This window comes from Gadus chalcogrammus, chromosome 6 (assembly GCF_026213295.1).
Source record: "Gadus chalcogrammus isolate NIFS_2021 chromosome 6, NIFS_Gcha_1.0, whole genome shotgun sequence".
Classification (NCBI taxonomy): Eukaryota; Metazoa; Chordata; class Actinopteri; order Gadiformes; family Gadidae; genus Gadus; species Gadus chalcogrammus.
In genome coordinates this window covers 9,813,453-9,837,241 of record NC_079417.1, presented here as the reverse complement: position 1 = coordinate 9,837,241, position 23,789 = coordinate 9,813,453, and the positions used below count along the sequence as shown (strand labels likewise).

The following is a 23,789-nucleotide window of genomic DNA, read 5'->3' as shown; positions in this document are numbered from 1 at the left end:
ACAGTCAGCCTTTTGGATCAATGCAAAGAGGAGTGTTCACCTGCCAAACAGACTGTCATGCACTCCGTAAACAGAGCACACGCTGAGGTCGATTAGCCCTTTGGGTTTGGTGGCTCTCTTCTCACTCTCAAAGTAGATGAGCTGCGCGTCGTTCCCCTCCAGGATGAAGTAAAGGTTCTTCCACCGCTTGCCTTTACCTGTGCGTGTGAGGAGCAGACATAATGGAGGTCATTATGGAGCTGCAGACAGCGGCGACGGGCTTGTTGAAAGTACGACAATCATGAGGTGCATCTAGCAGTGTCACTCCGAGGAGACGAGGCCCGGGGTGATGATGTACCTTTGTTGAATAGGAGGTAGCCTTTTTTGACTATGTTCTTGTAGAAGGCGTCTTTCGTCTTCCGTTTGATGGTGTTGTAGATTTCCTTTCCGTCCACGATGTCAGAGAGGACTTGTTCTTGATGCTACGGCAGAATTTAATTTACAGGAAATCCAAATACCACTACCTATATGATTTTATCTGGGCAACACATTTTTTAATTTCTCTAAAGCCAAAACCATCCCAGAAGATACCGGTAGTCTGGCACTGAGCACAAAATTGTGGATCAGTGTGTATTAAATTGATGTTGTAACATCAGCCATATTGTAAGACCACCACAGACATACCTGAACTGAAACCGCCTCGTTCAGGTTGTAGCCTTCAACAATCTGCTCTTTCTTGTAATGGTCAACGATGTCGTCAACACTGCAAGAGGGGATGAAGAATCAATGAGCTGACCGCATGAGGACATCATGAGATGTGGGGTAACGTTATATTAACCACGACGAGTCCTACATACCTGTAGTAGTACCTACCCCCCATCATGTACTGATTGTTGGGGGTAGGGGAGATTTTAAACCTTTGGATGTTTTCATTGGTGCGAAAAAACAGGGAGTAGTCACCCGGCGTGTTATCAGAGGGCCGGACGAGGAAACTGCACACCTGGCCCACTGCACGAAAGGGAAGAGAGGGTTAGAGATATTGGGCCAAAGAGTTTGGGTGTGCATGCTCAGCATTTGTTTAATGATGAATGGATTTGTAAGTTCAAAACCTTGCGTTGGCATAAAGAATGTGGGGTAAGGCCACGAATGATTCATATCATGGGCCTGATGCAAGGAAGGGAGGGATGGTACCTGTCATCAGCAGGTTGTAGGCCTCCTGCTTGCTGATCTTGCCGTGATACCAGCTGCACGGGGGTCACGCCGTAAGCAGCATCCAGAGGAAAGAGGCCCAACACACATACACTCCCATCAAAAACATGCTGGATGTTTTAAAAAGCCAATCACCAATTTTAGATCCACTCTATGCTGCATATTCACATGGCACCAGATCATTTTTGTATGCAAATTATAATATTAGTCCCTAACTGACTGATGGACATCTGCTGAATAAAAAGTGTGTAGAAGACTGTATGGCAAACAGAAACGTCAACATGAGCGGATCGTTTGGCTTCGCTGGCTGATGTAGTCATTTGAGGATCGCTGAGATGAGCCAACCCGATATGTCAGCCGTCTGCACAGGAGTCTAACTCCTTTGCTTGCTCAGGCGGAACATAAAAACATCACTAAGAGCTACAGGAGATGATGGCGGGTTGCGTGTAAAGAGGCGACCAGCGAGGCCGTTCTGCCGGGGATCGCTGTAAGCCTATAATGATAGGTTGTCTAGAAAGTCGGCACTCATTCACCACTAGGGCTTACTGTTAAGAGAGGGCGCACTATAACTGTGGTTCATCCCACGGGATTTGACTCTAGAATGCATTTGACACACAACCACACAAACCATTGATTACCGGTTTCAAAACAACCAATCAAATCATGTATTGGAACTTACACTTTGCCCTCATGTGGATCCTCTTCACGGCCCTAAAAAAAACCACAAGACACAATCATCAGTGGACAAGCCCCTCACAGCTCCCACACAAACGGTTGCTTTACTTTAATTACTGAGAAGGACCGGAACGCAATGAACCATGCAGATAGAGTTCCAATCGGAGAACCGACGTGCACTGTTGCACCCTGCACGTGTAAGCTTTGAAGATAGTGAGCAGACGTGACAACTGAGGGGCCTGACCTGAGTTTTTGTGTGTAGAAATCTAAAGAGAGAAGTTCTTCCTGAATTATTGATGGTGATCTTTGCAAGTGGCCTGTGAAGGAACGATGACACAGAGCCCCGGGGACCGAGCGTCTCCTCGCCAGTGGGTAGTACTCACCACCTCCTCCACCAGGTCTTCCACGATGAGGCCCTGCTCCTCAGTCCGGACGTTGGTCACCCACAGCCAGCCGTCGTCCAATTCATTGTGAACGATAAACATGTCCCCTTTCAGGAAGCTTGGGATACAAAGAAGTAAAAACACATTATGAACCTCATGAACTGTCCTAGGATACATTTCGTTGAACTCCTGTTTAATGTTGGTCTTCAGCCCTAGAAAAACTTGTTTCAGACAAGATTTTTGATTGTATATTATGGATTGTATTTCTTATATTGGGTAGCAGTATCACTTAACGACCAGTAGGGGTCTCTTGTGAGACACTAAACATGTGGGGCGAAGTGTGTAGGCTCTGCTTCAAGCTAAGCCTGTTAGTGGACAGACACAGAGTCATGTTTCTGAATGAGGGTTTGGATCCAGACAGATGTTTATCAGATTTAGGAGATCAGGCTTAGGATAGCTAGGTTTACCAGTAAGTGTACCTTGCTCAGGTAATTTGACATGGACGTGAAATTTTTCCCATTGAGAAGAAGTCTGAAGATAGAACCCGCTACTATCTAGCTAGAACAACAACAGCAGGTTAACTTGCCATGTTTGTGTTTGGAAATGATCAGAAACACTATGATCTTACTAAATAGTGCAGTAGTAATGCACGCCATGTTGCTCGCTGCTGAGCTTCTCTGTGACTGCAAATATTCAGCCCTACTGTGTGTTTAACTGTGTGAAGATAAAGATAAAATAAGATAAGAAGATAAAATGGCCACAAAGGGAGACAAATGAGCAACACAGGAAGAGTAGCACCCACCTGATTTCATCTGTATCTGGCACTTTGGTGTATGGAAGAATAGCCCTCACTCGTCGCCGGTCTTCTACAGGCTATGGGCACATTCAAAAGGGGAGGATTTAGAAACACATCATAATAGAAAGACATACTCAGCAATCAGCACCCCCCCCCCCCTCCAAAAAATAATATATATAAAAATATAAAGCTAAACCCCCAATTACTCCCGTCTGGGAAAGCTCCCTCTGGAAGGTTTGACATGCAACACTGCGCATTTGCATTAGACGGAGCCCTAAGCAGCCCTGACTTTACTGCCTGGAGGCACGAGATGAGAGGCAAAGGGAGACACAGGAGGACATGAAAATCAGCACTTGTGAACACATCGGCTGGGTAAAGAGAGAAATAGGGAATGCCCTCGAGTCATCCCAAAAAGTTCATTCCTCTGTTCCGTTTTTCCCGTCAACTACTGGGGGAAGTTGTCAGGGGAGCTTGGAACAAATCCCTACAGAGAAACGTCAGGACCTCGACCTGTTGCAAGGTCGTGTTTCTGCTGGGGCAGAGGAGCCGGCCTCACCTCTGGGGGCGCCACTGGGGACAGCAGCTTCTCCTCCTTCAGCAGACAGGACACATAGCTGTAGTAGCCAATCAGGTCAGACAGGGAGGAGAACCTCCGGCCTCCAATGTAGTAGTCCCCACACATGGCAATAATCCTGTTGAGAACGCGCTCGCACACACACGTACACACACACACACACACAAGCACACACACGTTAAAACGGCTACTGTTACACACAACCTTGCAGGACGTTTTCAGGCCTCATTACTCAATAAAATGAACTAGGGCGGGGTAGTGCACACTGCTCATTCAGCACTGCACCGAAGCAAGGGCTTACGTGGGAGAAGATGAATCCACAACCGTGTGAACAAAGCAGACTTGATGAATGGCTGGGAAATTGGGAAATCAATTGAAAAGTAAGAGCATGGAGTTTCCCTGGTGAATTACACCGCCCTGGCCCAGCAAAGGGCCACTAGAAGTTACGTCAGTAAATGATGAATATAGTTAAGTTCTAAAATGTATGGGTCTGTACAAATTCTGATTGGACAGACGGACAGGGAGCATAATTCTCTACGGATGTGCTGTTGAGTGGGCCCCTCGTTGTAGGGAATTGATATGCATGTTTTTGCGTGTTGCCTGTTATAAGAAAGAAACAGTTAGCCAAGACGGGAGACTGATGGTTTGTCTGTCTGTAGATTTATTTGATGGGGGCTAATGGAACAAATTACATAGTTAATACGACCATTTCCGGAAAGGCATACGCATCTATCTTAGTACATTTGAACGAAAACATTAGCCAACATTAACCGCATTGGTGTGATCGCACTTAATTAACCCTGTTTACATTATTCACCCACAGAATGACTCTTATCTCCACCGAACAGAGATATCCTTTTCCTACATAGGACCAGCGTGAGGAAGGGATCCAGTTATTTATATGTTGCATAATTAGCTATAGACGCAGTTTAATGAGGCGACTTAGGGGGCTTAGACTTGAGAACACAATCCTAATGTATAGCGGCTAGCAGTAGAGTAACTTGATCTGGGAACCTAATGCACTGTTACAGGCATTTTATTATTGGTCTAAGCAAGAAGGAGACAAGACTCTTGCTGACACCGTCAAACTGATCCCTTATACTCTGAAACCATTGAGTGAGAGCGAGAGAGTGAGGGAATGAAAGAGGGCAAGAGACAGAGGGAGAGTGAGAGACAGTCAGTGAAGGGGAAAAAGAGAAATAAAGAGAGGGAGAAAGAGAGTGAGCCGTACAGTTGGAGGAGATGGATGTTATCACCAGGGAGGTACGACCAGGGGGTCTGCTGGGATATAATACAGCTAGTGAGGGGTGGACAGGTTGTGAGGCGCAGCCTGTCCGGTCCGACTGACTTCACCGTCATAAGATACTACACTGCATTGTTGCCAGACTGCTGTCCTCCATCTCTCGTTTCAGCACCGCCCACGCTACTTCCGTCCCTCTGCAGTCTTCAGAGCACTAGCGAACTAACACACCATCTCATATTTCTACCCCGGCCGGATAAATGGCGACGAGGCCACTTGTGTCTATTGGCATGACTTGTGAAACTTGCCTGCAAATTTGCAAATGCTGAAACCCAACCAAATATTCTGTGTGGCTGAAAGACTAGGACCATTTGCAAGGCAGTGTTAACCTTTAAAGTTCAGCAGACAATGTCCAACCTCAACCGTTTCTTAGTTCCTACTGGCCGGGGGAAGTGGTGAGGGCTGGTCGCGTCTTTGTGCTGGGAACACACCTGAAATGGTTGACCACGCCCGTCATGCTGAGGAAGGACAAGACGAAGGAGCCGGGCCGGCGGTCGCTCTCCCTGATGAGGTAGCTGCCGGGCGTCTTGGCCTGGCGCAGCCGCTCCTCTGCGATGGTCCGATCCAGCTTGCCATGGTACCACCTGGAGTGAAGGGATGAGCGGAGGGGGGACGAAGTTAGAGAGAGAGGGTGAGACCGAATGTATGTTTGTGGAGGGAAGCAGAAGGATCACACCGCCACATCCCCAGTGCTATGAATACCAGGATGGTTTGAGAGGGGGAAATTTAGGATGAATGCTGCTTTGAGCTCAAATGTTTTTTTCTGTGTTTGTTTCCTGCGTGCCCAAACAACTTGTGTACACCAACTGCCTCTTAATCTAGGCCACCGCGGTGTAAATTAATGACAGTGGTCCGGTCAGGGCCCAGGGTCCCCTTAAAATTAATAGAGACATGATTCTGCATGTATTTGTAAGCGACACTGGCTATGGCCACGCCCCCGTCAGCTTGGTAAGCCGGGAAGTGTCGATCTGCGTCGTCATGCTGAAGGCAGTCCGGGGCTTATTCCGGTTTTTTAATGAGTTAATGGAGCCTTGTGCCGAGATCCTGTAATCCTGATCTCCCTAATCCTGTATGGAAAGTCATTTGAAGAGCAATTTAACCCAAAACCGTATTGTTTTTAGCGTGGTCATATGTCTGATACGATCTGCAACGTAGTATTTTATGCCGTTTTATAACTTTTTTTATCACTGAAATAATACCTGATTTAGAGAGGGTTGAGCTACTCAGACACCTAGAGTATAACCCCACGGTGTGTGGTTGTGTGGGTGTGTGGAGCTCGTTCTGGGAATATGTTGGCTGTTTTGCGTCCTAGAGAGGGCTTGGCTTCCCGGACACCTATAGTATTACTCTGTGGTGTGTCGCATTTCATAAACAACATCGCTCATTTTAACGCTGATAAAAAATGAAGTAACAAAACAATACAGATTGCTATTCATTTCTGCACAGAGACTGGCTCTATGATGGTGAAATATCAACAACAACTCATCTGTGCACACAAATTACTATTGAGGATGCTTTTAATGCACTCGCACTGCAGTAATCCTCAATAACATAGCCTACGAGGAGCAAATCATTCATTGAGGGTGCCCATATAGTGAAACGGCAATACAGCACCCAACTGAAACACCGTTGCCGGACAAGTCCAAACACCTCTTGAGGTGCTTGGATGACTTCATGGGGTGGAACACCATCAAGCTCACACTTAACCAAGAGTCTGCTTAAGAGCTGACGGGAGCTGAATAATAAAGCATAGTGTAACACCTCAGACAATTTGCTGTTATCTAAACAATCGACGATCATCAGGCCCGCTAAACCTCGGCCTGAGCCTTAGGATCAGCAGTATTTGAGTGTATAGAATATTAATAGACTAAGAAATAAGCATAAAAATGCTGATAAGGACGGAAGAAAGAGGCAGTAAGTGCAGTAATAGTGCTCAAAATAATAACGTGTGCACGGATGTGTTTTTTTTTTTTTTTTTTGCATAAAAAGTTATTTCAGCAAACAATTTTGGGAGGCCGTCAGACTGAGTCATTACTATTTATAGAATCTTCCCTACCTGTGAGGGACAAGAACATTGTCTAACCGAATCACATATCACCGGCAGATTTATGCATTTAGGTCTGGAATTGCCAAAAGGAGGGTTATGCAAGATGTACGAAACAACCATGCACTAGACAGAACTTCTCCCTCCTGGCAGAGAGAAAAACAGGTTAAGAAAACATGAGTCTAGCACACTCTACACTCAAGCCACGGAAGTAGACGGCAATATTTTACCTACAACCCGTCTCCAAAAAGAGAAAGTGCACCCCTTCTCTGAAACAAGAAAACGCAGGAGGGGGTAGAAGCACTGAGGGATTTTGCACATCTGACACATCCACTACTGGTTAAGGTTTCAGCACGTCGGGCTCACTTGGGGGGGGGGCGCACTTGCCAGACGGGTGAAGCATTAACACACTTATCCAAACAGAGACAAACGGCATCACTGAGTGACAGGGAGTAGCAGGGAGAAGATGAAAGAGGGGTTCTTGTGGTGCTGCCGTACTCAGCAGACCCTAAGACAAATCAACACTGCTCTGGATCCACAGAGGACTCACTGACACTGAAGAAGATGAAGGAGGAGGAGAAGAGAGAAAAACGTAAATAAATAAAAAGCGAGGAAGTGTGTGAGTGTTTGTGCGGCGAGGGGTCAGGAGGGAGACTCTCTGGGAGGTAGAGGAGGAGAGACTGAGACGGGGGTATGTGATGGGCCTTGGGGAAGCGGAGGGAAGAGAGAGTATTGTGGAGCACAGACGAGTGGCACTGGCCACTGTGTGATTAAGAGAGGCCGCGGAGCGGGGACAAGTGATGCTCCAGGGGGAGAGTGAAGGGTACACACACACACACACACACACACACACACACACACACACACACACACACACACACACACACACACACACACACACACACACACACACACACACACACACACACACACACACACACACACACACACACAATGCCGTAATGCATGACATATGGGTTATAATTACGGTGGTACAGAATAATTTGATTAAAATAGGTCAGCCCACAGGAGAGGAATAGAGTAGTAGGGGTATGATGAATGATAGATGGGCAAGATAATTTTGTAAGGGTCAGATTCAAGCAACCCGCAATTTGAAAACAAAGTGGGGCCAGTTTAAGGCTGGTGAAGTGACTAAATACTCTAAATAGTCTATACTCAGGTGCCAGTGGCATCAGACTTATATAGGATGGCTTCTTTGTGCCTCGGATCACTAGAGGCTCAAAATTCTTTGAGAGATCCACCCACACAAATCCATAAATAGCAGGTCCTTAGGCAAGAAAAATATGATTAGTCATTCTTACAAACCAAGTAGCAGTGTTTATAAACAGCTGTCTGTACCACATAGGGAAAGCTGGAGTGGACCATTCACGCCCTTGTCTTAAGAGGCTGTTCACGTTTGTTTTGTGTGCTATGAAGTGCCTGCTGTAACGTGTCCACTCACTTTGCTGTGCTCGTTCACCTTGCGCTCTCATAAAAAATTGACTTTGCAAATTATGTTGAGCTCCCACGATTGCAGCTGTGCATTAAGAATAGGGTATATTATAGCAAACTATATATCTGGCAAATTGTTTGGTCTAATTGTAGGACCTTGACATGGTTTTGAATATAACATTGTTTTCATTCACAATAAAGTTGCTATTGAGAAAGTCAGTTAACACAAAGAAGGAAAACAAAAACACTCAAGATAATTTTTTACAATGCACCACTACAAAAGAGCAATCAAATCTTGAAGATGTACCATTTCATTGGAAAAGGGATGCATGTTTAGAGCTTTATTGACCCAAAAAATACACTGTAGATCTGTGTAATATAGTGAGGAGTGGATAGAATACCAGATGAAAGTCAAGCGCTAAGACTTAATCAGGCTCTGTCTGAAAGTAAGAACGGGTGCATGCCGATATCCCTTCAAAACACAATATACAAAAGACAACAATTATACTAGTTGGGGTCCAAGTTTAAAGACACCATATAATAAAAAAAATAAAACAATATTTGAGCAGTCAGGAGGGGGGTGTGACGCGGTCCAGCGGTGTGTATTTATAGAGGATGAAGTGTCCTCACTTGTAAAGCACTTTGGATTGCATCATCTGCCAAATGAATAAACGTGAATGTGGCCATAAAGCACTTTTATGTGTCTTCCCCAAACAGGTCCGGTTACGAGCAGCAGAACGCCTCGCTAACATACCACCAAATTATACAGATTGCGCCTACGTCCAGAGAAAAGTCAACAGTCCACTGCTGTGACTATGAGGTGAAGCGTGTGCATCACACAGGAAGTTATGCAGGTTTACACAGGAAGAAAGTGCTAATGCAGCTAGAGACAGCTTTCTATAGAGGAAGCCCCTGAGGCTGTTTCTTCCTGGGATGTGTTGTAAAGATAGTCTGCTGTGGCAGCAGTTAGAAGCCGGCTGAGACAAGCCACACATGTCCCGGAACTTAACTGGCGGGCCGACCCTGTGCTTCTAACTTAGTAACGCAAGACCGTAAGGCAGGGATCTTAACGTGTTGTGTTGCCAAAGCATATTGTAATATTATAGTCATGTTGCTTAAAAAGGGAAGGGAATTTTGATTCAAACATGCTTTCCTCGCCATGTAATGAGTCACACTTGCATGCTTACATGTTAGTGTGAATAAATCCTGGAAAGTGTTAATGAATTATAGAAGTGAAACATAACACACTTGTACCGTTAAGAGCACTTGAAAAGCATGCTAAAATTAATATTTTACTGACCCCAGCAGAATATTTGTGACCATGTCTCTGGTTACTTATCAAGCCAAGCGTTCTGGGTCACATTTGAGAATCACATCGGAATTTTCTATGGAAAATGTTCCATGGGAAACGGACAACTAAATATATTTAAACAAACGGCATATCTCATCTAGTGCTTGAGATCACATTCCAAACCAAGTAAATTGGCATCAGGTTTAATTTAGAGATTATCGGTCATTGTAATTTCAATAACGATGATAAATTAAACAGGATTATCTAATGCCGTGCTCGGATCAGTCCAGGTCTCGGGACAGGATTTTGCCAGGCTACTATCAGATTAGCACACAGTGGGGCTTCGAGCAGTTTCCAATTCCCTAGAGGTCGTAATCATGAATATGTTAATCATAGAATCAGAGAAAAGGGACACATAATCATCAAGCAGACGTCATCGCCGTGCTATAATTACACTGCTGACTTCCAGCTCAATCAATGTGACCTCCAAGACACCATTTATGTACGGTCTGGGGATGGTCGCCGGGGCCTGATGGAGAGAGAGAGAGCGAGTGAAGCCGGTAGGCTTGCTGTGATAAAAGGGCTGGTTACACCAGGCACTGCAGCGGCGATAAGACGTGTTGCTTCCAACAGCCAGAGGAATGCCCTGTCGTGTCGGTGCACGAACCAACACACTTAGCTCTAATGTTCTACTCACTAGAGTAGCGCGGCTCTCTGGGCTAGCAAGCCAAATACTCCAAGTGTTGGAATGCAGGCATCAGAAGAATGAGTCCAAATTGATCAGGGCATGAAAAGTCACATCTCTCATGTTCTACACAGAGGCGGATATAGCGGCTGTGTGTTCAGCTGTTTTAAGCACAACTGAAATTGTTAACCCTAAAAGGGATGTCATCAGAGCTGCAACTTTTGACTTCAATAGCAGGAGGCTGTGGTATGGACTCGGAAGTCAGAATGTGGTTTTGCCTTTCTTTGCCGCTTCAATTGCTTTCCTGTTTCAATATCGGTTCACCAAAGGTAAATAGATGTATAAAAAGGACTGTGTGCACTGTGCAGTGCACAAAGCTTCAGTAGTTAATCTCACAAGAATGAGCCCCAAACAAAGCAACATATCAATGTCCAAATCACTTTATCCTGTGCACTAGCTGTACAAATGCAGAGCTAATTGTAAAAGCCCTCACCATCAGCATCATCTAAAACGTATAACAGCGACCAAATTAGGGCCCGCCCGATATTGATCTTTGAGTGCCGATGCCGATGCCGATTATTTTCAGAAAAAAATTACGATTATGATTTAATCGGCCGATTAAAAACAAAACAAAAAAAAGCATATAAAACGTAGTTTTAGATATCTTAAAGGTTGGGTACGCGATTTGCGAAACGCCAGCAGATTTTGAAAATACACAACTCAAATGGTCCTACCCCCTCCCCTTCAACGCTGACTCTGACTCCACCCATTCCAAGTACCTGGACGCGCAATCATGCACGAGCGCGAACAGAGATGCGCGAGAGCGAGCCAGGCTAGCGTAGGTTTTCGTTTAACAACATGGCACTACATTCAGCTGTAAATTGCACCCAGTACAGCGGGAAGTAGGGGTTTTGGGGGTGCTGCAACACCCCCTGTCCGAGGCCCTGTCTTATCACAGAAAACGATCATTTCTAAAAACCAAAGTGGAGATTTCTGAAAACGCCGGTTATGTGTTGTCGTATCAACGGGGAGAAACGGGATTTTAGGTTCTGAAGCGACACATTATGCACCAGGAAATGCTTAACGTCATGTGAGCATCCGCTGTACCGTATTGGTCCGAATATAAACACAAACCCCATTGTAATACGACCTATATTTGGAAAAAAGATTTGAAGCCCAGATCTTGATTTCATGAATAAATAAATTGTATTAATTGAAATAATATAGGAAAATAAAAAGGCATAGAATAAAACACTGCATTGCCACTAAACAGTAGTGCAAATAGGCCGTACTGATGTGTACACCAAAGACTTCCTGACACTCCTCTGCCCCGCTGTGTTCGCTCTGGCTGTGGTCGCTCCGAACTGTTTCGGCCCGTGGCAAAGCGAGTCATCCTCGCTGCTGTCCAAGGCATGTTGAGACGCAGCATTTATTTAATGCTCATATGTCCTAGTGCTGAAAAAAGGTTATATGAAAAAGTGTGAGGGTAGCGGTGGTGCGCTAAACTTGTTCTGTGAGCAGCTGGATGTGAACCATGGTGTGAAGGAAGTGAACACAACGATCGATTTTCAACTGTGCGCGCATGCACTGGTGTAATTGAGCTGCGCTGCTATATATCTTTTTTATCAATGTGACGAGTTGCGAGTCTAGTGCAGGCCGGGGTTTTTTTTCCAGCACCCCCTGCTGAGAATACGTTCTCGCGGCTATGGTTGCACCAGATGTTATAAACATTAAACGGTCACATAAATCAATACTATTTTTAGAAAATGTATGTTTGTTTCATATAATTGTATTGGAAGTCCTGGTTTTCACTAGGGTTGCCGCGGTGTGGACATTTTCACACCGAGTAATAGCCTACACTCGTCTCAACACCGGTATTACCGAGTATAAACGGTATAAACTTTGAAACTAGGTCAACCGCCACACAAGCATCGGTTTAGACCCTTCTCGTCCTTCAGTTGCCGCCAACGTTCAAAAGCAGCGCCTAGGATTATTCTTGATTTCAGTTTTTCTCTTTCAGCGTTTTTATTATCAATTACTCTCTGAAAAAGAGTTTTCCTTCTCTTTGCTGGTGGTGGTGGTGGTGGTGGGGATTGTGGCGTCTTGTCTGCCATGGAAATTGTCTTCTACTGCTAGGTCCAAATGTGGATTAACTAGTTCCAGTAGATACCGCAGGATAACAACAAACAGGAGCTTGCTCTGGGTCACGAGCTCTGGGTCACGAGTACTGCACGAAGGGGTCGCGCGCGGGGAGGGGGGGAGGGGGAGTGCAGTACGACCGTTTGATTGACGTACTTACTGTCCAATGAAACTCGGTGGCAATGGATATGATTGGCTGGAGTTTTTCGAGCCCTGCACGTTCCACAGATGATTGACAAGTTTAATTTTCATGTCAGTACTTCTAACTCAGTGGCTGTAAGCGGGTTATGATAAGGATTTCAAGTAATTTTGCAAAAATGGCCAAAAAAGCAAATCACCTATGCAACCTTTAAATATACTTTAAACACTTTTGACGAATATGTGAATTGAATGCAGAGTGTTTTAGAATACATTTACAGTAAAAAATGAGTGTAATGTAAAATGTAAAATAAATAAATAACTCCCAATGTGCTGCGCTCGTGGGCAGTGACTAACACGTGCGTGCTGAGCAGTATGGTCTCACCGTTAGAGTCTACAGTATAACAAATTAACATGGCCTGGGACCTAAAGAAAAACAGGCACAACATGCTCAAACAACGCTTCTTGTGTACATTGGTGAGGTGAGCGCGCAGCTGCCTGAGCGAGCGTGCTTTCATGTTGTACGGTAAAATTAAATCTCCTCTTTTTTACTCCAGCTAAAGTTGTTAGTTAGCAAGGCGAGTAGGAGCGCAATCTGCAGGATACTAAGCGCAATAACATTTCTAAAAAATAAATAATAATAAATAACAATAATCGGTTGTAATCGGCGTCTTTTTGGCAGATGTTGATTATTTTCAAAAAGGCTATAATCGGCCGATTAAATCGGCAGGCCGATGCATCGGTCGGGCCCTAGACCAAATCAATAGCTTGATAAACAGGCATGTTATTTCAGCATGTATAAATCGGGAATGGACCTTTCTGCTCCGTTTTGTTCAGATTAAAAAAGGTTTCAATCAAGAGGCAGGTGTGGGGAGGGGGCTGGGGTAGAAGTTACGAGAGAAGCAGGGATCTGAAAGAGACGCCAGGGATCTGAAAGAGACGCCAGGTCTCAGAGGCAGAGGGCCGAAGACATTATTTGCTCTGAATAGACTGAGATGAACAGCGGCTCTCAATTTCTATCTTAACCTCTGTCTAGCCCTCTCATTAAGCTGCCCTGTGCACTGCTTTGCTCCCTTTTTTTTTTTTCATTATTTTCTGTCTCGAACATAACCATAGACCTGTCAGATCTCAGAGTCAATGGGTAATGGAATTACATTACTTTACATTAGTCTTGTGCATGTTTTCTTCGGATCAATGGCCATCTTTACCAATCCTGGTAAGGGGAATGACGGATAAATCAATATAGTTTTGGTGTGCAGTTTTAGTTGTGTAGGTTCGTCCTGTGCGATGCAATTGCGATGAAGAAAATGTCACTAGAATCTCCACTGTCAATACAATTTTAACCCATTCTAAAACAAAATGTAACCAAAAAGCCACCAGCAGAATTGTGCCTTTTGAAGAACACAGAGGACTTAAAAGATCTATACATACCAATAAAATAACCCAATATGCAAAACGTAAAAACAGATACAATGGATTTGAGAGTGTCAAACTGCTTCCGCCAGCTTCTCAGTCAGCAAGAAGCAGGGAAGGGTAAATTACCAGGGAAGTGGAGACAGGGGCAGGATGCCCCACTTACTCAGACTTTGCCCTGCGCTGCATCTCCTTTGTGCACGTTCGGCAATCTCACAGGAGGCGGCCGCACCACTGATGCTGATGCTGCTGTTGCTAGTGATGCTGGTCGGGTTGAAAGTAAGTTGGAGTTTGCGGAATAACGTCAGAACTCTGGTTCAGAAAACAAAGCGGTCTTGAGCTTAGATCCTTCCAGGGCATGTTGCTTTGAACGAGCTGTGGTGGCCCTAACGCAACCATCTCCGTGTGCTAGTGAGCGGAATGGGACCGAACGAGACAGTGGACGGGAGGGATGTGAGACATCACATATGTTGGGAGGAGCCTTATCAGTGAAGTCAGGCCAACCGGATGGCCACAAATCTGCTTCTCTCATCCTCCTTCTGTTCCCATTTGAAAGAAGACTTCTGTACCTCTTCCTCCCTCTCTCTCTCTGTCTCTCCCACCCAACATTTTATGTACCTAAGCATAAGTTAGTTATATATACGGAAAGAGGTAAAAGGTATGAACAGTGACCAGAATTGACTTGGTAGCGCTCATCAATTTCAACAAATCGATGAGTCACATAAAATATCCAAATTTACCACACACGAATAAAGTAAGAAAAGCATATTGACGACAAAATTAGATATGGATTTAAACATCAGATTGTTGCATTAGATATGGTAATCCTGCTAAGCTTTTGTTTGAGTAGGCACATTTTTTTCTATGCATTAAATAGAAGCTTGCAACGCTGATATAATCCAATTTTGCTTGACATCATTGTTTGCATTTTCTCACATTAGCAATTCTTAAATTACGCATTTCCTGGACCAACATAGATTGCGGTCCAGAAGCCTGTACATAGATGGGTTTAAGAGAACAAGAAAAACATTTTTACATGTTGTTATAGCAATAGTGGTCTCATAAATACTGTTGGCATTCATGCCTCATTGAATAGTTTACAATTTAGACTAGAGCCCAGCTACTGCCACCTGTGTAGACCCACGTCCAAAGAAAATATCAAGACCAGGTTTGTTATTTTGAAGAATCGTACAAAGATTCATTCTTTTGGCTGTAAATTAATAAATGAGGTCCTCTAATGTAAATACAACAAAGGCTTAGCAAAAACCTACCGAGCAATCATTATGCAAATAGTTTTTCCTTAACTACTAAGCTAAGTTTGTGTGTTAGAGATTCCACAGAGGAAAGAAAGAAAGAAGAAGGGGGCGGACTATGGCATGGTGTGGCAGCAGCTGAAACACTGTTGTGCTTTTACACATGACAACCCTCAACAGTGTGTTACCTGAGTCAGGCTGCAGAGTGACAGCAAACAGGGACCTGGCTGACACACACAAATGGGGAAGGAAATGGGACAAGACCCTTCATGCATCTCAAGCATTGGTTAGTCTGAATGCGAAGATACCTGCCCAGGGTGGCAGCCAAGCACAATGCCATTGAAGCAGATCATAGCTATATGGCCTCACTTTAGTCTGAATTAATTAAGAATTGAAGTCAACAGTCAGCAAATCAGGGGGAGTGATGTAAATAGAAAGCATGTTTCCTTCAGACGCAACAATGACAAAGTAACTGAAATGAAAACACAGCAAAATCAGACGTTGGAATTCCTTCATTCAATTTAATTGAATATTAAAATGAGTATGGTATATATTTGTAGTCTTTGGGCGCTGTCAAAGTCAAGTACAAATGCTTGTGAGGATTCGGCAAAGGCCACAATGTGTGGCCCAGAAGTATGGAAAACAGGATGCAGTAGAGAAAAGACAAGGGGTGGTGGGTATTGCAGGGGCATGACAGGACATTGCGTAACATGTTGGAAATGCATGGAAAACATAGTCTAGGCCTTATCAATGCACAAACCAGAGCTCTCCATGAACATGCCTAGATTAACAGGTCCACAAGATAAATAGCCCATGTAATAAAGCTTGATATGAAAACATAACATCGGCCAAAAGGTTTTACTAGTGAGGCCACCATGTGACCATTGTACCATTAAGATCCAAAATACTACACATTTTCCAAAAGCAGCAGTAGTCTGTATTTTAGTTCTGACTATTCAAGGAATCTCAAAGGCTTAGGGCAGTAAAAGACAGTCCTGCTGAGCTCACATGTCATCAAATCGGTGCAATGACTTAGTCCATGCCAAGGCCAAAAATACCTTTACATTTATATTTATTATCCTGACATTGACGTGCTGTTGACAAGAAATTTTGTCGGTGGTCTTCTTAGCTAGGGGTTTTCTTCTTAGCTTGGAAATAGTCACAAACAATGTAGCCCATACACACATAAGTTAGGCTATGTGCCTTGATCCATGTTTTGTAAAAAAACAATAAACTGTATTTGCCTCACATGACAAATAGCAATAATGAAGTGTGTGTGCTCTAGCAGGTTCCAAAGATGTTTCAACAGTTAGGCCTAATCCACAAAATCGAGCAAATGCATTCACACAGCTTCAACTTCAAAATTCAACTGCGCACGCACGCACGCGCACACGCACACACACACACACACACACACACACACACACACACACACACACACACACACACACACCCTTAAGGGAAGCCACTTAGGATTGAAAATCCTCTATAATCTTCGTGGAAACTCAAAATCAACTACTTGTTTCCCAGCAGGTTGTTTGTTTTAGATTAGGCGGTAGACCATCGATTTCTATTCGGGAAAGAGAAAAACTCCATACAGCAACCTGGAATTCACTCTCACCTCTTTGTTAAGCTATTTATAGCATGAATAATATTGCAACAGCCATTGTGTATTTTAAAGTGTTGTGAATAGTCTTCCAAGCTCAACGGAATAAACACACACACAAACAGATACACAACATTCTCCCAGTGGCGTCACACAAAAGTGCTAAGCCCAGGACCATACAATATATCAAACTGATATTTGGAACAATAACAAATTGCCATTTTGAGATTCATATAGGCATTGCATAATACAGCCTTTAAAGCCAAGCGTTTTTAAACCACTTTAATATAACTGGCTCATTAGTAATAATAATAATAATAATAAATGAAATTTATATAGCGCTTAATATGGTACTCTAAGACGCTTAGTAGCCGGTGTGTTATAGGGGTTCCATAAAGGAGGGGATGAGGCACTGCCTTCCCTGGACATTAAGCTTCCAATTTATAATAGTGCTGCTGGTCCACACAGGATATATGATTACCATCAACCATAGATGTGATAATAACTGTATGCATGCAATTGTCTACGTCCAAGCAAGAGGCCTTAAGAAGACAATTGTGTAATGGTGTATGTGAAAGAAGTCCTGCATAATCCATCTTCATAACTAATTCCTGCATCATATTATTCCCTAAAGGCAGGCTGATGTACGTGCAAGGATACTGGACATGGATAGGTTCACTCTCTTCAAGAGGACCAAATTTAAATGGGAATTATACCTCAGGTAGTTACATCATCCAGGCTAAAACACCATGATACACTTTGGTATGCAGCTATAGCTTAGGCTAGAAAGTTTACGCTCAAAGTAAAAAAGAGGAGTATATCGCTGGCTGGCTGACTGGTCCGGGACAGTATGTTGAAACCTAGATGCATCCACGATATCTGTGCTCTCTGCCGCCAGAACAGACTAAATCGGCCAGGTTAACTGTAACTACCATGCTGTTTCCTGCTAGAACAAGGCTATGGATCGGTAGCTGCAGGGATGACCACACCCCTCTCCTACAAAGCCGAAGTGCATTCTGATTTACAAGGCTGCTGGCCCAGCAAAAATGTGTGCGTACTCTTACAAAATTTCTGATTTCTTGTCATAGGAAAATACATGTCTGATACTTGGTTGACGCTAGAATGATTTGAAGAAATCCTCTCCTATTAAACCCCATCGTAACTACTGCATTAATGTCTCTGTGTGACGTATTAGCGTCTACAGAATTTGTGTAAAGCCGTGTCTTAAAGTGAAATACTACACAAAAATATAAAATAAGGCCTACGGTGGGGGCATTGCACATCACCATTAGACATAGCTTAACAATATCAGATGTGTTTTAGCCTGTAGCATGACTTTAATCGTACATGTTCATTTGAGTCATTTTACTGAGGAATCCTAAAATAGGCTAGTAAATAATCACTCAGTTAGCAAATAATCACATGGAAATGATGATTAAACATCACTGGACTATGATATTATACATTTGTATTTATAATACAACGTTGGACGTTTGAAAACCGATTTTGCATTCTGAAAGTTTTTTAAAGAGGAAACATCACAATATTTAGAAACAGATTGACGGAAATTGACAAAAAAAATTGAAAAGTGTTTTGTAATTACAATATCCTAGTACATCTCAGATGCCTTACATCCTGTCACTCTGTATAGAAGACGTCTATGTTGAATAGATTATGCGTAATATATTGCCCAAGAGCACTGGGTTCCTATGTAACCCTGCAGAGAAGAAGGCTTGGCTGTCAGAATAGATCATTTGGGACATGCAGAAGGCTGGGAGACCCTTGGCTAAACTAGGTCGAGATTATACAGCGAAGGCCCGTAAAACCGGATATCCCTTTCAGAAGACCCCGCGGTCTGGCCAAACGGGCAAATGAATGAGGGCAGTGTGCCATTTCTAGCAACAGGAGACGCTGTACCTGTCTTTATGGCTTCTTCCAATCGCATTTGTTATCATCACAAAAGGTTGAACATTATGTAGGCCTAAAAGGTATCTAGGAGGGGCATCTTAGGGCTACAATGCATCATATTTAGAATATCCGTCCGAAAAAGAACAGGGTAGATACAGCAAATGTGATGTAATCATTTGTTTGACTGTAATGTCGCCCTAACCCGAATTGGCTGATAAGTGTCAAGTTTGTCAGTGCCATGCCTTGTTGTGTTGAAAATGTCAAGTGACATGATAAGGAACAAATTGTGTTTGTTACCCTTTTTGTCCCTGTGGTTTGATTTTAGCGCTTGCATGAAGGTTCGCTAGTTTATTTGGACAATATTTAGTTAACTTGGAACTAATGCTCAATAAGCCAGCGGAAATTTGGTCAATACAATGTTGAAAAATAATTAACCAGAAAAAAAAAATTACAGGACCTAGCAATCAAACTTTTTAATACTAGCAGATTATCCAATAATTATGTATTGTCAAAATAGCACTGGTATGCTCCTTAACATGTATTTGTAGTTTTGCTGCAGTTGGGAGGAAACATACTGATTGGGACATCCCTATAATCTAATTTCTGACAATTTTCTGACTAATTTCTGTAAAACACGACTAAGCTACTTTCTACAATCAGTTCCTGAGGGAAACTGAGTGGACTTACTTGACCCTTCCAAAAGTATGAAGTGCTTAGTGTGAGGATGTATGTGGCTGATAAACATCGGACCACAAGACAAAACAAGTACTATCCTTGCCCAAGTGACAACTGAGGTACTGTGTTGGTGTCAACCTTGCAGAAGCAAAAACAAGATTCTTAAGGCTTTCAGACACTTGTATCATAATGTAATTTTCGAAGAGGTACTACTCTCGAAGACATTGATTCAAAGACCCAGCCCTTAAAAAAAGGTTATTCATTCGAATAAAACATTTTGAAGTGCTTCCCTTACTCTTCCTCTGTAATCTGACAGGGTGATATAGGGTTGCTCCTAAAATAAAAGCTGAATCCACACTCCTCCTCCAGCCACTTCCATATCTCACAGTATGTGGGCCAGAAATGACACACTCAGCACTTCTCTAATGAGACTGTAACAAATGGGAGGACCATTTAGCCAGCTTATAGACACACACAATTGTACAATAGCCTAAAATACATGAATGTTCAATACAACGTTGACTTGATAACAAAATTATGACAAATGTTCACAATGTGCTTGCTATGCTCTACAACTATCTAGCAGGTCTTGAGTGTAGTCAACTTCTTTAAAATAATAATGTATACGATGTATAACATTTAGAATTAAAGCAAGGCACATGATATGTTATCCCTGTGTAATAAATAAAAATATCGAAATGAAAAGATAAAATAAAAAAATATTTGTGTTTTGGTAAAGTCTCCCAGCAGTCCCATTTTAGCATTTTCCTAGAGTTTATAACAATAACAAGATAACAATAGAGGACACTTAATTTGCAAAAAAACAAATTAGTGTACATTTTGTGTGAGCAAAGGAAGCATCTTGGCTGTCAGTGAAAGAGAGATATGGAGCAAACTAGAGAATAAATTCGGGGCAGCAGAGCAGGCCAAACTGGGAAGGGGGTGTAACCACCACGCTTCTTTAAAACAACATAGCACTGTGGATGTGAATGAAAAGGATTTAATGTGACGTTTCCATTGATATATTCTTACTGGTTCGTGGGTGGCGCTGACAGGGGGAACACCACCTCCTCTTCCTCGTATTCTGGTCCATCTTGCATGTCACTCTCATCCACCGTTCCGAGTACCCCGCAGCCTGGAGGAGGTGGAGGAGGGGGTGGCAGTGGGGGAAAGAGATTCGGCCCATCCGGGCATGAAGATGTGGGTGACATCCGGCAACTTGGGTCATCCGAAGTGGGAGAACACATGCCGCCCACGGTTCCTGAGCTTGTTCCAAGAATAATTGAATGCCCACCACTCCCTGTTGCGGACATTTCTCCCCTTGAAACGGGATATATTATGCTCATATCGGGAGGAGAGTCTGGAGAGGTGTTGGAATTCTGGCGCATGGCTGGCTCCACTACTGGTCCCAGATCAGTGACTCGCACTCTGGTGGACTTAGAGTAGTACGGGAAATGGGCCGTGTCGGGCCCTCCGCTGCCTGCCACCCCTGTCCCTGTTGACACTGATCCCGTCTCCTCGCTGCCGACCTCCGCAGCCATCATGTTCACGAAATGTGGCGAGGGAGGAGGGAAAGAAAGTCCAGAAGGGAACCTGCCCTTCCCCTCTTAAACGCTGCAGCGCACCCTCCCCGTCTGGGGGACAAAAACACGAAACCAAAAGTTTCTTGAAAACACGTTTAGCTTACTAGCCCAAGTAGCCAATCCGCTAGCGTCTCTTATTTCCCCCTTTAGCGGGCGCTAGCTTTAGCCACACAGGCGCTAGCTACCGGATAGCCGAGCTAGCGGAATTGCTAGCAGTCCTCAAAACACTTGATGAGTTCTCGCTTTGCTAGGTCTTCATTGTTTCCTGAGTTTAAAGTTCACTCGAAAATAGTATTACAACACTTCAACTTAAATACCGAGAGAGGCTAGTCGGGAGCATATCAAGTTTTCCCGTTGTTTCAGTCCTCTCCTTGAGTCACCCAAGTCCACTTGTACTGGAGGAGTGTTGTTTTATTGTCACGGTTGTAGTAGTATATTCCCGTTGTTTTTTCACCCCCACTCTTGTTTTGTTTCGCTTTAGTTCCGACCGATCCGTGTTGCGTCCGCAACTAATCCACACGCGTAATGTTAAAGCGCGGAGGTGGCGGGTTCTGCTGACAACATAGACCCCTCCAGGTTGGTTCAGAGGAAGAAGACGTGTTTGGTTATTGCGTACACACAAGCTGTTCGCCCTTGTTCCTCGGCTCCGGGGCTGGTGGCTCCGCTGCTCCTCTGCTCTCTCCCCTCCCTCCCTTCCCCACGCCGCTTCACAGGCGCGTGCTCGGTGCGCACGCCGAGGCAGCCCTGAGCATGTTGCGCTCACCAGCACACAATACCATTATTATGAAATTGGTTATTAACTAAATTTGTTTGTGTTATATATATAGATGTAAAGATATATATACATATATATATATATATATATATATATATATATATATATATATATATATATATATATATATATATATATATATATTATACGTATCCCCAATTCCCCTTTACTATGATAGAACGGCAAACATGCAGGCATTTCCTTCAATCACCAATAGCATAATTAATTCAATGTAGTCATGGGAACGAAAACGGACTGCCCATACAGGCATGTGTGCGTTTGCGTGTGTGTTATCTCTTTCTATCAATGCTTTTAATCTAATGACATCAGGAAAGCACCCTCTAACCATTTTTCAAATGACCATTTTCCCGTTACCCACATGTCTGATTACCATGTTGATCGTGTCCAGCATGACGCTTGTAGAAATAGCCTACACCAGGGGTGCCCAACCAGTCGATCGCGGTCTACCAGTAGATCGCCGAAAGATCCCAAGTCGATCGCGAGGGGTGAAGAAAAAAAAAAAAAAAAAAATTTTTTTTTTTTTTTTTTTTTAAATAAAATTAAATTTGCGCGGGACATATACGTGCGGTAGCGCATGTGCTGTTAACAGCAGTTGAAAGCCGTCAACAGTAGTTACACACTCCTAAACGTTGGCATGGCTGAGGGGAAACAAGCTAAGACCTACCATTTTCACCCTGAGTGGGAGGAAGATTATTGATTATCGTTGAGAAGGTGCCGTGCGCAGACGGAATGAAACCCCCACTGAAGTCCGTAGGTTCACGATACAAGCCCCCCCCCCCCCCCCCCCCCCCCCCCCGTCAACAATTGTTCTCTACCCCCCCCCCCCCCCCCCCCCCCGTCAACAATTGTTCTCTACCCCCCCCCCCCCCTCCCCACTTGAAGGTAGGTTTGCTGGTAGATCTCGGGAGGTTGGCTACTTGAAAAGTAGATCTTGGGTCAAAAAAGGTTGGGCACCCCTGGCCTACACGAAGTGTGTACACGGCAGCATAGCAGATATATCAATATGTCAGCTCAAGAAGCTTCACAGAATACATCACTTTTATTTGGTTTTATACAATACTGTATTATTTAAAGTTTAATAAACAATATTAACGAATACAAAATGTATACAATAGTTTTATTTTTATTTTATGTGTCCCTGATCATCTATTTCAAGCTTGTCGCCGCAAGTGTTAAATACTTCAATGTATGAAAGCTAATAATCTCTGTTATCATATTTCAATAATTTGTAATATTACTTTATAGGTTACACAAGTTGCACATAATGACTAATCAGGATGAACGCATTCTTTACTCTTTACTACTTACATGTTAATGTATGTATTTTCTTCTGACATACAGACTCTAATCAAGTAATTGTTGAGGACATTGATGTCAATACTAAGGATGGGAGGTGCACATTTCCCATTCATCAAGCTAGGAACTCAGCCTCCTTATGTAAAATCCTGGTTGCCCTCATTTCCTGTGGCACAGAAGTTCAGTGAACCGTGCAAATCCTAGGCTGACACAAGTTGACATTAAGACATGCGGTCGCCACTTTGCATGCGCAAATACACACTTTGCGGTAAAGACCCAAAAACCATTGGCACGCACCTAAGTTTGCATATTAAACCGTGGTATGCACTTCCATGTAAATGCATGACGATAAGCAATTTGATTATCTGCAATGTCACAATACACTATAGCATTTCACTACCTGCCTGCCAACATACATAGATATATATGTATTGCCATGTACTGTATGGTCCATCTATGAACTCCAAGCTCTTTCGCTGCATAACTACTATTTATGTGTTCCCGTATTTATGTATTTTCAAGCTCCCTTTGCCAGGTGATGACTTTGCTCCCGATTTCCTACAATGAGGAAGAGCATCATTTCACATGTAGCCT

The 23,789-nt window shown here is 43.6% G+C and overlaps 1 protein-coding gene across 1 annotated transcript in view; it reads right to left on the bottom strand.

Moving 5' to 3' along the window:
- Window positions 1–21,783, bottom strand: part of rasa1a (RAS p21 protein activator (GTPase activating protein) 1a) — a 31,434-nt gene extending 9,651 nt beyond the window's left edge. Inside the window, exons 1-11 of the mRNA XM_056591560.1 lie at window positions 20,553–21,783; window positions 5,348–5,500; window positions 3,599–3,734; window positions 3,049–3,119; window positions 2,247–2,364; window positions 1,868–1,899; window positions 1,171–1,223; window positions 837–987; window positions 664–742; window positions 338–461; window positions 41–197 (exon numbers count right to left, since the gene is read on the bottom strand). Coding sequence (XP_056447535.1) covers window positions 41–197; window positions 338–461; window positions 664–742; window positions 837–987; window positions 1,171–1,223; window positions 1,868–1,899; window positions 2,247–2,364; window positions 3,049–3,119; window positions 3,599–3,734; window positions 5,348–5,500; window positions 20,553–21,064 — 1,586 coding nt within the window. The 5' untranslated portion in view covers window positions 21,065–21,783. The remainder of the gene's footprint in view (window positions 1–40; window positions 198–337; window positions 462–663; window positions 743–836; window positions 988–1,170; window positions 1,224–1,867; window positions 1,900–2,246; window positions 2,365–3,048; window positions 3,120–3,598; window positions 3,735–5,347; window positions 5,501–20,552) is intronic.
- Between the last annotated feature and the right edge of the window lie 2,006 nt (window positions 21,784–23,789).